Raw genomic sequence first — 16,145 nt, forward strand, 5'->3', positions numbered from 1 at the left:
GAGACACTTAACGTATTACCTGTTCCACAAGGTGCAGCGCTAGGCATTCCCAATGCCTTCCCACATTTAACTCAAACTAAGCTAGGACAGGATTTTGGCCCCAGTAGGCTTCTTGCATTACTGAAGAGTCACTCAAATTGCAACAAGAGTCATGCCTCAAAACAGCCTCAGGAGAGGAGAAATTAGTCTCTGTCTCAGTCTATTTATTACACTAACAACATGCAACACAAATGGTTATTTTAATTTACTAAACTCTTAATGTGCTTTGCTGTACTCACATAGACCAGGGGTAGGGAACCTGCAACTCTCCAGATGTTCAGGAACTACAATTCCCATCAGCCCCTACCAGCATGGCCAATTGGCCATGCTGACAGAGGCTGATGGGAATTGTAGTTCCTGAACATCTGGAGAGCCGCAGGTTCCCTACCCCTGACATAGACCAACAGAGAAATGAAAACGAGGAAGGAGCCCAGGTGAGGACATCAAGGATGAATGCATGGCTCGGCTTCATAAATGTTTGCCCCTGAGACTGGTCCCAGAGGGAGCTTGTCACCACTGCAGTTTAAATACTAGCTGGGCCATCCTAAGAAAAGTTAGACCCTTCTAAATCTGTTGATGTCCACTGGCATAGGAGGGCATAACTGAATTTGGGAAGGTGCTGTAGGCCATCCATATGGAAGCCATCAAAAATATTTCCAGGATGATGCTATCAGGTTACAGTCAAACATCTGCTTAACAAATGCAGGGGCTTCATTGCGCACAGACCTTCTAGCTTAGCATCTGCCAAGAATGTGCCATGCTTTTCAGCATGTGTATGTATAAACATGATGCTCAAATAGATGCTAATGTTGTTCCTGGAGAACACACTGGAAAAGAACTTTTTGATATCCTCACATGATTGTACTGTGTAAGATCCTCCATCAAGGCTGGGTGGGGGAAGAGTGAGAGAGAATCTGATCATGTATTATGGAAACAGCAAAGTCATTCCTATCCAGATAACTCCTACAGGAATTCTTTACAATTTTTCCTGGGATCAGGCACCGTATCTTGAGAGCACAGTGAAGGGCTTCCCGTGAAGGATTCCCCTTCATACTTCCAGGAAATCAGAGATAATAACCAGAGACCAAATCCCATTGCAGCTGAATGCATAATACATTTTGGAATTGGAGATCTTACAGGTCACTTACGTGGTGTATGTATTCAGAGAAATAGTAGACAGCAACGACACAACCCAGAACTGTGCCTAGGGATATCGTCCAGGCGAGCAGCAGGACTACCAGCCTCTGCAGCCTCTTACACAGGTTTAATGGGTGTGACCTGGACTGCCGCTCAGCCAGACACTCCTGTAAAAGGAAAGCCAATCAGAAAAGTCCATGAGCACAGGCCTGAATCATATCTTCCAAAGTAAGTGGCCATTAAAGAAAGCACAGCATTCTAAAAAAATGCACCCATCCATAAAGGACCAGCAGCAATTCTATTGATGGAGACAACCTGGGTCCAGGGGAGTGAGCTATAGGCGTAAGGTCCAGGGGAGGTCCAGGGGAGTGAGCTATAGGCGTACTTAGAACAGGAATTGAGGAAAAAACAGTTACAAGAAAAGATGGAGGCATAAGAGAGATATAGTCTTCAAGAAATAACATCTCATTCCAGTGGAACACCTGTGCTAAATCTGCTATGGCCAAAACAACTTAGTCTTGTGACACTTCACAGACACCAGGGTTGGATTTTGTGTGGAAGTCCAAGAACCTGTTTCAGAAGGCCTCCCCAAGTGGTGGCACAGAAAATGGTAATTCATTCCCTTTGTGTAATAGTGCGGTGGGAGGTTGATGCTAGATGTAGGACCATTCTGGAGTAGTTATTACTTGAACCATGAGTAAGGTTGCTCAGGAATGATAAAAGCGGCTATCTTTCCCATTATTTCAGTGCAGGTACATATGGAATGATTGATTATCCTTTATGACTAATGAGTGTGAAACTAGAGGTCCATGTTTATGTCACCTGTAAGGCCCTGTTGTAATCACAGCCAAGGATTATGAGTGGGAACTCTTTTTAATTCAGGGTGGGTTTTGTATGGGGTGGAGATTCCAATGCATTTTATCAATTGTGACAGGAAATAATAGTGGTGCAGGGGGCGGGGACTTGCAGGAGGTCTTTCTCTGTGATTGCCCCCAGGTTCTGGAGCAGTCTCCCCTTGGAGATTTGCCATAGGTCTACCCTTTAGGCACATGGTGAAGACCTTCCCCTTTGCCCAGGCATTTGTCTGCCACCCCTGAAAACCCCTCCTACAGCTGCTGATCTGGGTGGTGAGGAAGTGTGGATTGGGGTTAATTTTGTATGTTGATGTTATTGTTTTGTTTTAATTGTCATAGTTTTAATGTTTTTATTGTGATGTTTTTATTGTTTTCAACCTGTGTAAGCCGTCTAGAGACTTCGCTATAAGGGTACAAATATTTATAAATAAATAAACACTGACCACAAAAATGTGACCTTTTAAATAAGGTAGGGATGGCAGTTATGACAGATTCATTAATCATGGGTAAAAACGTTTCTTCCCACAAAGGGTGACGTAAAAGCAAAGAAAAATATGTTTCCAATTGTGACATTTGGCCTTTTAAATTTGTTCTTCTACACTGCTTGCCTATGCTATGAGAAAAACCTTGTCTGTACATGCACGTGTGCACCCTTAGTTTAGTTGATTAGACTTATACCCTGACCTCCCTGGGATACAAGTCTAATCAACTAAACTAAGTGTGTTCATGCGCCCATGTGCACATACACACAATGTTTGTCTTACCTAGGTTGACAAAATATCTTGAGCCAGTCTGGTTAAAACCCTTTCTCTAACACTAATGGCAGCTTACATTCTTTCCACCTGTCCCATTCTCCTCACCCATAACCACTTCCTGCAAACATACAATAATTAACATTTACTGAGCAGCCCATAACAGTGATGTCATAGAATGTTCACAGCATTCTAAGAAGGGTGGGCTGTAACGAACTTGCCCCACCCTGAAGGGCTGGCGTACAGCAGGCCAAAGGGAGAAGGCCTTAGCAACAGCCAGAAAAAGAGAAAAAGGCTCCACAAGTAGAGAACCGACCTGATTGGTTGAGAAGGGTCCAGTAACGTTTGGAAAAAGCTAGGGGGAGCCAGTATGCTTACAGCACGGAGAGTGAAGGCAGTGCTGATCGGAGTCTGTCAGAGAGCAGAGCAGAGTTGGGCAGTCTGTCAGCTCTGACAAGAGAAGGATTCTGACTCAAGCTGAGGAAGCTTGAGGGAGTGTGTGGAAGGCCCTGAGTCTTGGTGGAGTGTGAACCGCCGCTCAGGTGCCTGGCAGCTAGCCTGCCCAGACATAGTCTGTCCGTCCCCTGTTCTAAACCCAGTCACCAGAAGTCCAGTCCGAAAGGGGGCATTTTAGGCCTGAGTAGGGGACTGATAGAATTGGTGCAGGGTGGCTAGTGTGTGCCAGTCCTACCAGACTTAGACTTGAGGTATATGAACAAGAAAGGGGTGTGTGGAACAGAGACCATCTAGTGTCTGTGAGGTAACATCTCAAGAAATAAGTTTTTCCTTCTAGGCAACCGCTAAGCTTAAGACAAACTTATTCTGTAACCGACAAGCTTTTGAAACCTCTCAAATCACCTGAGAAGCCTCTCTGTCAAGCCATAAATAAACATTTTCAGTTTTGTTCATTTAAAATCTGTTCCAGTGTTTCTTTCTGTCAGTGTCTGTGTTCCCCAGTCAGGGTGGTGTCCCCCTTTAGGTTACATTGGTGGCAGCGCAGTATAATAAGCGCCTTTACGTTACATGGACCATCTTTGAATGTTGAAAAATCAGAGGTGCCTGACATTATGGGAATAACCCTACATTTTATGAAAGAAATAAGCTTGTCTTGTTCTGAGTTTTCAGTAAAACATAAAACTCCATTACATGAAATATCACACCTTGACTATCTATCACAGTAACCTACAAACTTGATGGGGGATCAAGATAGCCACAGTGTGAAATGTTGCATCTTGGCCATCAATTACAGTAACCTATAAACTTGATAGGAGATCAATGAAGAATTTAGCTAGTGCAATACCTCCCTCTTCCTCTTTGCACCTCCACACTATGTTTTGCTTACCACAATATTGTTGTGCCATGTGGAAAATACCATATGATCTTAAGGAACAAGTTTGTTAGTCGAAGGCTCCTATGTCAGGAATTTTGAATTGCCACCTAACTTTCTGATTGGTTCAGAAAGAGTACACCCTCCCACTGAGAACCCTGGAAAATATGTATCACAAAGAAGCAGGTTTTCCAGTGCAGTCCTAAAGAACACTTTCCTAGGAGTCAGCCCAACTGAACGGACTTCAGAAGGATTCTGAATAGACCTGTTAGTTGCCATAGGGAACATTGCTCCTTTTTCCATGGTGATGAGATGTGAGGAAGACTGTAATTAACTTGGGTAGAAACTACCGGTATGTTCCTTTTGTTTTTTATGTATTCTGTAGTTCACCTTTATCAATTTTCCCCGTTATCTGTTTTGTGTGTAAAAATAAACCTGTAGTTTGGCTTTGAGAGACTTGATGGATTATCTTCCTCAAGCACAGCTGTTTTAATCATATTTTGCCATTATTACCTGATGTCAGGGTCGCGACCCTCATAAGTTTCTGTTTCGTGTTAAGTTCCTGTTTCTCCAGTTATCCCCGTTCCCGCCACTAGGAAGGACTGCCCACTCCTACCTGTATATATACTGGAACTGAGGGCAAGAACCCTCAGTTCCAGCACCCTGTACCTTAGGGTAACACAAATCAATAAAGTTCGTTCCTTTGTTTTAAAGCCGACTTTGTCTGAGTGTGTCCAGCCTTACACCTGAGGTGGGGACAGATCCTGCCCATTAATCACACAAGCACACGGCCTTCCATCCAGGGGTAAAGTACTATCTGATCTGAAACAGACTGCCTAATAAACCCTGAGAATTCCCCCTATTGAGTTGCCATATCACTTCCTTTTTCCTTGCCAAAGTTGCCAGTCGATTAAGAGATTACATATCTGTTGCTTAGATATGTAAGTCTTTATCTTAGATGCTAGTTGTAACCGTTACAGAAAGAAACTAGATTAATTGCTTTTGTGATTGGCCTTTTTATCTTGCTGTATCAGATGATCTCATATGCATGTTGATTGGCTAGTTGCACTTATGTTGCTTATCTCTTATTTAATGGTAATCAATCAGGTATTTAACCATATGACTGTGATAAATCAAATTTAGAGAAAGATAAAATGGATGTCTTTTTTAATAAATAAACATTCCTGTGAAAAGTAAATAAGATTTCTCTAGCTGGAAGTCTCAGAACAGTAAGAGGCAAGATCTCTTGGTGAGATTCTGGCTACCTTGGGCTTGTTCAATAATCTCTGAAAATGGTGTGAAAGAAGATGAAACCTGATTTGTTTTAAAACTATCATTAGCTATAATATGATTTAGCAATGCTAGGAACACTGGTAATTGTAGCATTCATTTCAACAGTACTTTGGGGTTAATTATTGTTTGCTTTTTTCCTGTCTTGCTCAGTAAAATAAATCCTGTTCAATAAAATTGAAATCCTGTTCAGTTGTCTTGTCTGGCTTACTAATCGTCCAAGAGAAAAAGGATGGACTCGTTCCCAAAAATATTTTTGTATTATTAGAGTAAGAGACAGAAAAGTTTCTCTAACATGATAAACCATGGGGAGCTCTGAGTCTAATTAGTTTTTACACAGACAAAGCCTTGAAAAATGTCCAGTGCAGAGTCTCCATTAGGGTGTAGGGGGTAATCTGATGCTACACCCCAGATAATGGTAGGGAACTCAGCAAAGGTGTATCTCTGGAGCCCAAAAAATGCTGGGAATATGCAGAGCCCATTGCTGTGGTCAGAGAAATACAGATATCAGAGATCATCACACAGAGAGTTCAAAGAAATGTTTTCAATTAAAATCTACACTGTAGATGAGGTTATCCACACAAACAGCAGATCACAGCTGACACGGGTTAAAACTTTTGGTTGGTTAGGAGTAGCATCAGCATTGCAGCATAATGGGCAGAACAGTTTCTTGTCAATGCAAGTTCACATTAGTGAAATGTGCTGCACTTGAGCAGGAGTTGCAGATGCCTGACCCAACTTTTCCCAAAGAGGCCCCTGGAAGTTTCCCTTCTACAGCATGAATTCCCCTGCTCAGTATTTACCTTCAGCTGAGTGCAGATGTTTTCACTCTGAAGTCGAACAGAACAAGCCTGGATCACTTTATAGTCCCAGGCGCAGAAGACTTTAACTGCCAGGTCCCCAGAGACACTGCCTACACGATAGCTTTCCCCAAAAGAACGAGACATGCTGCAAAGAGAAGATACAATGATTATGATTTTTTTTTTGCACCTGTAGGCCAGAAGATAGCCTTATTTTTACGGCACAGACTGAAATCAAGGTATAATGCAGAAATTATAAGGTACTCAGATAATTTCTAACTGCAGTACAGAGTGAAGGGCAATATGAGATGGCTGGCTGTTGTGGGTTTTCCAGGCTGCGTGGCTGTGGTCTAGTAGTTTTTGCTCCTAACGTTTTGCCCACATCTATGGCTGGCATCTTCAGAGGCAAAATGTTAGGAGCAAAACTACCAGACCACAACCACACCACCCAGAAAACCCACAACAGTCAATTGATTCTGGCTGTGAAAGCCTTCAGTACGAGATGAAGTCTTCTACCTGCAAAGATACAGAATGCTGTAGGAAAAGACAGAGGGTGATAAGTGCCTTGAGACCATGCAAAACAAGTCGGGGATGCATCTCACCTGTACACTAGAAGAATGCATGTCACAATGAAGGAGGCCCCAACAACAAACACATAAGCCAATGGCATATTGTATGGCAGACGGACATCTCTGGATTGCTGGCAGTGTGTGATGTGATAGCCAGAAGCACAAGGATCATTGAGAGTGAAATTGCTATAGTAGCCATAATACATCAGTGTGTGAGTGAAGTAGCCCTGAAAAGAGGAGAGAGACATTAACAGCTGCAGCTGTGGGATCTGCTACTCTTCAGAGATGGTACCTGCATGTGGTTTCATGGGGCTTTTCACACATGCATGCGTGCTACAATTAATGCAAGCTAATTTTGATAGATAAAATAGACAGAATTTTTTAACCACCTCCTATCTAAAAAACACTGCTTTTCTGCACTCACACACATTCGGGTGCCAGTCACTAAAAAATAAGAGATGAACCATCTATATCTCTTATCACAATAATAAAATTGTATATAAATTGCCAATTGTCAGTTTCATAGACTGAAGCAGGGGCTCCCTAAGCCTTATCCTACACGGGCTTTAGCTTTTCCCTGTTCCTTCCCCAATATACAGGTTTTATCTGGATTTTTAAAAAAAACCACTCAATTGTACCTGGGGTACAGTGGGGGTGGGTGGGTCTTATTAGCTGTAAATTGAGGGCCAATAGGTGTGATGATGTCGCTTCCAGAACTCACACCATCACATTGCTGATGTGGGAGGTGCTCCATTATTTGGGCAAAACAACTTCTACCATAGAAAAGGAAAAACAGCTTCTACCATAGAGTTTTGCCCCAAATAACAGAGTGTCTCCTATGTTGGTGTTGATGTGACAACATCACTTCCAAAAGTGACATCATTGTGCTAATAGAGCTGAGGCCCAGACCTCTGGTGGATGTCTGAACAGCTTGTAAGACCTCTGCTGGATGTCTGAACAGTGCTGGGGGAGGGGGTCTGAAGCACGGGTTCCCCTGCCCCTGGTGGGGGCTTGGCAACCCCAGTACCTGGATACCCTGATGCACTATATATCATCCAATACATGCCTTTGTCAAAGGTGTGCTAATTTATCCTAAAGATGGATGAAAATCAGATTCACAAAACCCTATAACAGATATGCCACTCAGCCAGGTCGTAGAAAGGGGGAGAGAGGAGAATATGATTGATACCTCTTATCATTAGCAAGAGCCTGATTTCATCTGATGAATACTCACCGCTCCAGTGAGGAGCTCAAGCCCTGTGAAGGATTCGCTGTTAGGTATGGCAGAAGGGTAAGCAGCCTGCATAGCGACCACAAAAACCATCAGGATGAGGAACAAGAAAAGATTGAACGTAATCAAGGTCTTGAGGAACAGGAAATAGGAGAGAATGCTGGATCCAAAGCGACCACTGATCTGCTTAAGGGAATAATGCCAAGGCTGGAGCATATGAAAGAAGGAAAGCCAACTGTACCACAGATTTCGGAACCCCTGTGGGGAAAACAAGGAAATTCTCTTTAGCTGAGCAAATTCTAGCCAGAAGCACCAGAGCTAAACTCCTTTGATTTTTAAAAAATGGAATCAGGGGTTCAAGTGCTCCTACATGAAAAAGAAAGCTGCCAGTTTGTCCTTGGCAACCATTTGCCATCATGCCTATGCAAGATGAAGAAGAGGACAGGCAGCTTCTCTTCCAGATGGTTAAACACTCTGGTCCCATCTTTCTTTTGTGTCGTAACCAAGGAATCATTTCCATTTGGGCAGCTCCAAAAAAGTGTTACAGAAGTGACAACTTTTGCCCAAACTTTGGAGCACTATGAAGCTACTGTATCCAGAGTCACCATCCCGCCAAGAGACTTCTGTCACTGTCGCAACTGACAAAACATACTTGCTTATTTACTCAGTGTAATAACATGGCAAGATCTTCCTAAAAAGTTAGAACAACTTTCCTGCCCTGTTGGAATCAACAGAATCTTTAAAGTTAGCAAAAAACATGACACAGTAGGCTAAAGCCTTCTAGCAGTTCTTCCTTCAGCTCTCAAAATAATTGGACATTCCTATACTCTGTCCCATCAAAAGATAAAAATGTGGGTCTGTGTTCTTCCTTGGAAGTGAAAGTAGTGTGCTTCCACTGTAGAAAAAAAAAGTCCTGATGTTAAAATGGCCACCATGGATAAAACCACATGTATCTCTTGAATCCCTTGGGTTATCACAGTGGTTTTAACTGCATTATGCTCAATGGCCGCTGAGAATTCTCCATTATTCAGCTTTTTGAAATTTGAACCCCCTGATTTTTCCAAGGTGGCCACCACAAGTAAAGACACCTGTATCTCTGGAATCCCTTGGTTTTAACTGCATTCTGCTTTACTTAGGGATTCTTCTCCACTTATCGGTTTTGCAAAACCCAAACCTTCCAATTTTGTTATTTTCACCTGGTCCCCTAAGATGGCTACCACCTCCTTTCAGTACAAAGAAAGTCCAGGAAGTGGCTGTGGATTAATTCAATAATGAGTTTCTTTCCTTCTGTGTGACAAGGTAAAGAAGGAACTTAATGGATATTTTCTCCAACTTCCTATAGGAGGACACATTTTCCCACAATAGTCAGTGACCTCAGAGGGTGGGGGTGGGGGCGGGGGGGGGGCAGGCTCCTAACAAGGAAGATACATATATTTTTAAAGATTATTTTGCAGGGTGTTTTACAGCTAGGGTGTGAAAAAACGAATGATTTCATCTGTACAAATGGAATTAGCTTCCGTGATGAAGTGGGGATCAGAATACCTTTAACAGAAATGAGGTTATGCCAACATTTTGGCAACATCGTGCATTAGGCTTACTCACAAATTCTCCTCTTTGTCCATGAACAAGAGGTGGTACAGAAAATCCTCTCTTAAACTACACAGAATAGGGTGAGGTTCAGTACTCACTATGATGATGTAGTATTTAAGCCGGCTGCAATGTGACAAAGGAGCTGTTGTCTTAGGTTTCCTCAAGGTACCCGAGTGTCCACTTGAATCCTGCCTTAAAAGCCAAAGACAGACAGGAGTGCTTAAAATCTGTGCTTCTGGATGGAATCAGGTTCTTTGCATGGTTTTCAGGCACAGAACCATCAGCATCTAATTTTGCATTCCCTGATCAAGAACAGCCTATGAGCAGAAAAGGCAAAGTACACTTGCCTAAAGTCCTCACCTGAGGCCACGCTTCTCTGCCAGACTCAGCGGCATAGTTTGTAACATACTAACACGCTGACTTGCTGGCAAACTCTGGAGTTCTTTCACCAGTAGGCTGCGCTTGGCTAGGGAAGAAAGAACAGTGACAGTTAAAAAAATAATGAAGTACAACAGTATGTTCAATGAAGGACTTGGATATTTTGGCACCAAAAGAGGTGCGTGGGGGGGGGGGGGATCTCAAATGGTTGGCCATCTTGCTCCCCCTGGATTCTGGAATGCAGCTCAGTTGTAAAAAACACCACACAGACGTAGAGGTTGAAAGCAAGAAAATGACAACACCATTTTGAGGCTGGTCTTATGCAACTCTTTGTCCAAAGAGAACACTTGAAGCCACTTTATACTGAATCAGACTATTGGCCCATCAAAGATAGTCTACTGTGACTGGCACTGGCTCTCCAGGGTTTCAGGCAGACATCTGAAGGGTGAGACAAATCCATAACCTGATACGGCAGTGTTGCAGGACCGGGGTGATTTGTAATATCATTGACCTGGAAATATAAATTGCCTCATCTATGCTAGTAAGAGAGCTCAGTTTGTATAATGTTCCATCAATATCTGGAGAGAGGGGTTGAGCATGAAAACATATGAAAAATGAGGCCACATGAACAACAATTATTTCCCTATAAGTTTGATCCACCAGCGATCCATCTCTTCGCTGTAGCAAGGGCCAAGTGTGAAACATCTTCCGAACTCTTTCAACAGACTTACTAGCCATTTCTTCATGACTGGAATCCAGGCCTATCTCAAGCTGCCGGAGGCTAGGCCGTGCAGAGTGGGACACTTCCTGCAATGGGGGACGGGTACTTCTACGACGCAGTCTGGCAGTGCGATTATAATACTGGGAAAGGATGGCTCCTCTACTGCGACCTGAAAGCAGACAGCAGGACACAATAGGGGTTCGGGGGAAGGGGCAGAGTAAAGGTTTTAATCTCTGAATTTCAGCTTTCAACCCCCACTCTCAGAGAACAACTAGACTGGGATCAGGGCCACAAAACAGGAATGCTCATTCACCTCACCGATTGTACGGCTGGGCATGCTGGCTAGGATGCGCAGCGTAGCAGAGGAGAAGCCAGGATGTTCCTCAGTCTGTTCTGATGCTTCCAAAGCCTCAGTCTGGCGGGCAGAAGAAGCTGTATAGGCCACATTCTCTGGAATGGGAAAACAGAATATTTTTGTCTTAAAGTCATGGCAGTGAACAGCCAATCTCCTGTTACCGGTAGCTGCCCTGTCAGAGCTGGGATCCCCCATTCCTACTGTTTATCTCCAATTTCCTATCAAATTTAGCATTCATCAGCAGTTCTCAGACTTTTTGAGCTCAGCCATCTCCTCCAAACTTATTCTGCCATTAACTGCTTTGTTCACAGCAATGGAAATCTTAGCATGCAATCATGTACAATCACTGCTTTGGGCAAATACCTGAAGATTGAGGTGTTTAGATCAAGACAGCTTTGACCCTTTATAAAAACACATACCAAGAAGCACTATTAAGACAAGACAGCAACTCTATCTAAAAAGACTGAGGGGGAAAACAGTCATCTCCCCACATGCCCAACGAAAATGGATGAAGATTCTCTTCTAGAAAGAAGAAAACTGCCGTGTGTCTGGAAATTGAGGGATCATCCCAGATTCCCAGCACACCCCCAACTCACAGGCTGGCCAAATGAGGAAAAACAATGTTGACACGAGGAATCCCACATTCAATGTGCAATTGTGGTTATCTCTTTACCGAATGTCTTTGAAAGGCAAATGTGTCACTTTTTACCCATAGTGAATACATATCTGTGCTTCACTGAAGTTCTCAATACATCAGATATGTTTTGTACAGATTCTGATTATGGTGGAAAACACATAGACTGAAGTTGCGTAGAATTAGTCTAGACTTTGAATGCCTTAGAGCCTTGGTGGCTAAACTATGGCATGTGTGCCAGAGGCGGCACTCAGAGCCATCTCTGAGGGCACATGCCCACAGAGTTTGTCATGTGGGGAGGCAGAAATGGAGGCGTAGCTAGGCCAGAGTGTGCCCGGTGCACATTCTGGCTCCCCCCTCGTGCCCCCCCCGCGGCACTTCATTCCATGTACTTTTAGGAAAGGAGCAGGCCGAAGAAGCCTGCCTGCGTTGCCTGGGCCTGGTGGGAACTACCTTTCCCAGGAACACCTGGGAAATGTAGCTCCCACCAGGCCCAGGCAACGTAGGCAGGCTTCTTCTCTGGGATGTTCCATTCCTAAAAGTAAGTGGGGGGCGTGCCGTGGGGGGGCAGGGGGCGCCATAGAAGGGGGGCGGGGGGAGTGCGGGGGGGCCGCAGGGGAGGCTGGGGGATTTTTCCGCCCCCCACATGACCAGAATCGATGTGCCCGGTGCATTGCGCACCCCTGCCCCCTGGTGGCTTTGCCACTGGGCAGAAAATCATCCCCCCCACACACACACACACATCTAGGCTGGGCGCCCAACTACCATCAAGCTTACTCCCGAGTAATGTGCACCTCGGAGCCAACCATTTTTTCTAAACGAAAACCTCAGTATTCAGGTTAAATTGCCGTGTTGGCACTTTATGTATTTATTATTAGATTTTATATATCGCCCTACCCCCAAAGGGCTCTGGGCAGTGATTAGCAATTTGTGGGGTTTAAGTGGGTTTTGGATTGCAGTTGGGCACTCGGTCTCGAAAAGGTTCGCCATCACTGCCTTAAAATTTCTGGCATTTAGTTATGTTCGAAGTGTTAGAGACTCTACACTGAAAGTGGAAGCTTCACTTTATACCAAAAGGCAGGGTACAAATTAATTAAATAAATAAACACACTTTCCTAACAAATAGTAGCCTAGTAAGCAAGATTATTTAATTTATTATTGTTCTTATTTCCATGGGTGTGACAACAACATAATAATAATGATTGTTGTTGTTGTTGTTGAGTGGAACTCAACCAGCTTTTTAGTTGGTGAAAAAGGAAGGCAGGGTCCACTATGACCTTAAAGAAAGCTGTGCTGGAGACCATGGACCAAAAAGCCATGTTGGATAGGGATTCTAATAAGGGGAATTGAGTGACATTCAGCAAAAAATCAGAGTGGATCCACTTCAGTATTAGTAATCACAATTATTCATAATTCTTTTTATAGATGTGGAACTGAGCTGTAACAAAACAAGCACAAGGACCAGTGTATGGATATTTAGATTAGACAGGGATTAAGGTGTCCACATGCTGTTCCTGCACTTGGCAGGCAGAGAGACAAAACACATGCCACAGATGGCACAAAGGAGATGCGCTACTATAATATGCTTATTCACAAATTAGTGAAGCTTGTCCATCTAATATGGCAATTACATTGCCTGAGATGTTCTAAAACATGGTCCTGTTGTAGAAACTTGCTCTTTCATTGACTAGAAAAGATAGCTCTCTTAGTTGTTTGGACTCCACAGCTTTCTAAGTAATGTGTATCTGTTGATTTTGAGAAGCACTTGAAAAATTATAACATTTAATTACTTGACACAGTCAGTCCATCTGGCCTGATCACTCAGTGCCCAGAAGAAATCTTCCCTAGTAATTGTCCAAAGAAAATATGAGACAGCCATGAGACAAATCTTGAGGAAACAAAGAACCCACAAATCCTAATTTTAATGACGCCTGAGAATCTAATATCTGATCACTGTCAAATTTGTTTACTAACTTATGACTTCATGTGTTTGCAATTTGGTTATTTCGGTGACTGATAATTGTGGCATTTCACTCATTTAGCAAACTCAATGAGATATGATAAGTATCTTTTATTTGAGAATACATTATTATTATTATTATTATTATTATTATTATTTATTTGACTTAATATACCGCCCAATCCCCGAAGGGCTCTGGGCGGTGTACATCATAAAATCACATAAAACATCATAAACATCCATAAGTTATAATAAAACAGCAATTATAATATATCAAGATGGCGTCCTATCTAGACCTAATCCCTTTAACAAGAGGGGGTAATGGTCCCGGTGGTATAAGGGAACCATAGATCTTAATAATGGATCCCGTTGGCATTGGGATTCCAACCTAGGGGAAGGAAGGAAGGGGGCACTCAGTGGCTGGTTTCTCTAAAAGCCCGGTGGAACAACTCGGTCTTACAGGCCCTGCGGAAATCCCCAAGGTCCCGCAGGGCCCGGACAGCTGGAGGAAGAGTGTTCCACCAGGCAGGGGCCAGAGCCGTAAAGGCCCTGGCCCGAGTGGAGGCCAGCCGCATCATTATTAGCTATTTTTTTCCAGAAGTATCTGAAGTGGCTCAAAATTAAAAATATTTTCGTTTTAACAGCTTGTGGCCAGACAAAGGACTTTCTCCCATACTAGTATTGCCATGGAGAGGTTTAATACTGCTGAGGCCAGTGATATTTTCCTCTCAGTGAAATGAAAAGGGATGAAAAGTTTTTCTCCTTCAAAATTATGTAGGAAACATGCTTAAGTAGGAGATAGGGGGCGGGGGAGAAAGAATGGAGAAAAGCCACTGAAAACCAACAGCTCATTCAAAATGACAGTAGCATGCATTTGAAAAGAGAGCTACTATGTGCCTGGTAGGCATATTCTAAGGCTCAACCAAAGGGCTCCCATGGCTCCAAGGCAAAGATCACTCTCATAGGATGTTAGTGATTTCCTTACAATGGGAAACCTTGCTGAGGTGAGGTCATCTAGGGGATTCATTGATAGCTTCATAACAACATGAGAAAAACTAAATAACTGGAAAGGCTATCAGATTAACAGAGAGTCAGACACCAGTTGTTAAATTATTTGAATCCCACCACTGGAACCAGTTGTTAAATTATTTGAATTCCTCCACTGACAGGCACCAAGACACACCTCTTTCCCTTGAGGGGACATTTGTCATCTGCTGCATCTCCATCAGCTCTTGCTCAGCCAGCCAGCTCTGCTCCTGGATTAGCTGGTGGAAGGAATCATGTACAGCACCTTCATCATAGGGACTTGGGGCTTCACTGCAAGAATCAGAGAACAGGATTCAGATCCATTCAACTAGCAGACTCTCTCAAGATGACAGCATTTCAACTTTCAGTGGATTCACATAAGATGATCTTGGAGTCAGATATATAATGAACAAGCCTAGGAGGGAAAGAAATCTTACCAGACTGTATGCCTCCTCAGCTATAGCTGTATGGAATGTCAGATTCTGTATACAACACCCTAGTATAAAATATATAGCGCCTTGTGAATAGGAAAACCCATGTCCTGCCAAGCTGTTTCTCCGAAGAGGTACTTCAAACATTATAGCAGAAGCAGGCACACTTACCACTAAAAACCATAGTATTTAAAAAACAAGCCATTATAAAACAAGCTACTCGGTCTTTAAAGGTGCAAAAAAACCAACAACTTTATTTGAGCCCAGAAATTAACAGATAGCCAGGGAAGTTGTTTAAGTATTAGCAGGATGTGTTTCCTGTGTTGCTCAGCTTTTGAACAAAGTTAAGTTTCCAGATAAACTTCAAAGACAACTCTGCACACAACTCATTAGAGTAAGTAATTAAGAAGTGATCAAACTTTTTAAGCAAGTTTGATCGATTTACTAACTCATGGCTTCTGGCCCATAACAACTTGAAACTTGATTCCTCTTTGCCTGCCTGAAAATCCACCCTGTACTGGCATGACAAGCTTTTAAAACATGTAGTGTGGATATCTATTTGTAGTCAGCTAAAAGCATCTCCAAGCTCTGAACCTGCTCCTCCACGTATCCAGGGCAGGCTTAACACAAACTTCTCCAACACCGTCACCACTGTAAACAGCATTTTAGACTTCTCTGGACTGAGAAGTTTTTCTAGCACTTGGTGCATCTTGCCCAATTTCAACTTCCTGGCTGACAAAGAAACACATTAACCAATTCTTGTTATTTCTCTCCATTTCCAGTATGAAGAACCCAAAAGCCTCCTTGCTGACTTTTATAGTAATGAGATCTTGGGAAGTACAAATTATTTTGTGTGGAGGAGTGACTGACAAATGAAATGTCTCCCTTTCAAAATCTCCTAGTCATCAGCCATGTGTGTGCCACATTTAAAATCTCTGGAAATATCTTAACAACTTGGGGTTACACTTTGTCTCCCCCATTTTGAAGGACAGAAGAACACATATTTTATTTTCAAGCAACTGAGATGCCCTGAGCTACACATATATATCAG

The 16,145-nt window shown here is 43.0% G+C and overlaps 1 protein-coding gene across 4 annotated transcripts in view; it reads right to left on the reverse strand.

Moving 5' to 3' along the window:
• The window catches only part of TMC6 (transmembrane channel like 6), a 36,990-nt gene that overhangs the window by 15,119 nt on the left and 5,726 nt on the right, over positions 1-16,145 (reverse strand). For all 4 annotated transcript variants that reach the window (XM_048489981.1, XM_048489980.1, XM_048489982.1 and 1 more), the window contains 9 exons: positions 14,821-14,954; positions 11,007-11,138; positions 10,699-10,857; positions 9,950-10,055; positions 9,688-9,781; positions 8,003-8,257; positions 6,802-6,995; positions 6,203-6,347; positions 1,188-1,343 (listed from right to left, as the gene is read on the reverse strand). In XM_048489981.1, the coding sequence (XP_048345938.1) occupies positions 1,188-1,343; positions 6,203-6,347; positions 6,802-6,995; positions 8,003-8,257; positions 9,688-9,781; positions 9,950-10,055; positions 10,699-10,857; positions 11,007-11,138; positions 14,821-14,954 (1,375 nt within the window). The remainder of the gene's footprint in view (positions 1-1,187; positions 1,344-6,202; positions 6,348-6,801; positions 6,996-8,002; positions 8,258-9,687; positions 9,782-9,949; positions 10,056-10,698; positions 10,858-11,006; positions 11,139-14,820; positions 14,955-16,145) is intronic.

The sequence above is a fragment of the Sphaerodactylus townsendi genome, linkage group LG03, assembly GCF_021028975.2.
Source record: "Sphaerodactylus townsendi isolate TG3544 linkage group LG03, MPM_Stown_v2.3, whole genome shotgun sequence".
In the NCBI taxonomy this organism is placed as follows: Eukaryota; Metazoa; Chordata; class Lepidosauria; order Squamata; family Sphaerodactylidae; genus Sphaerodactylus; species Sphaerodactylus townsendi.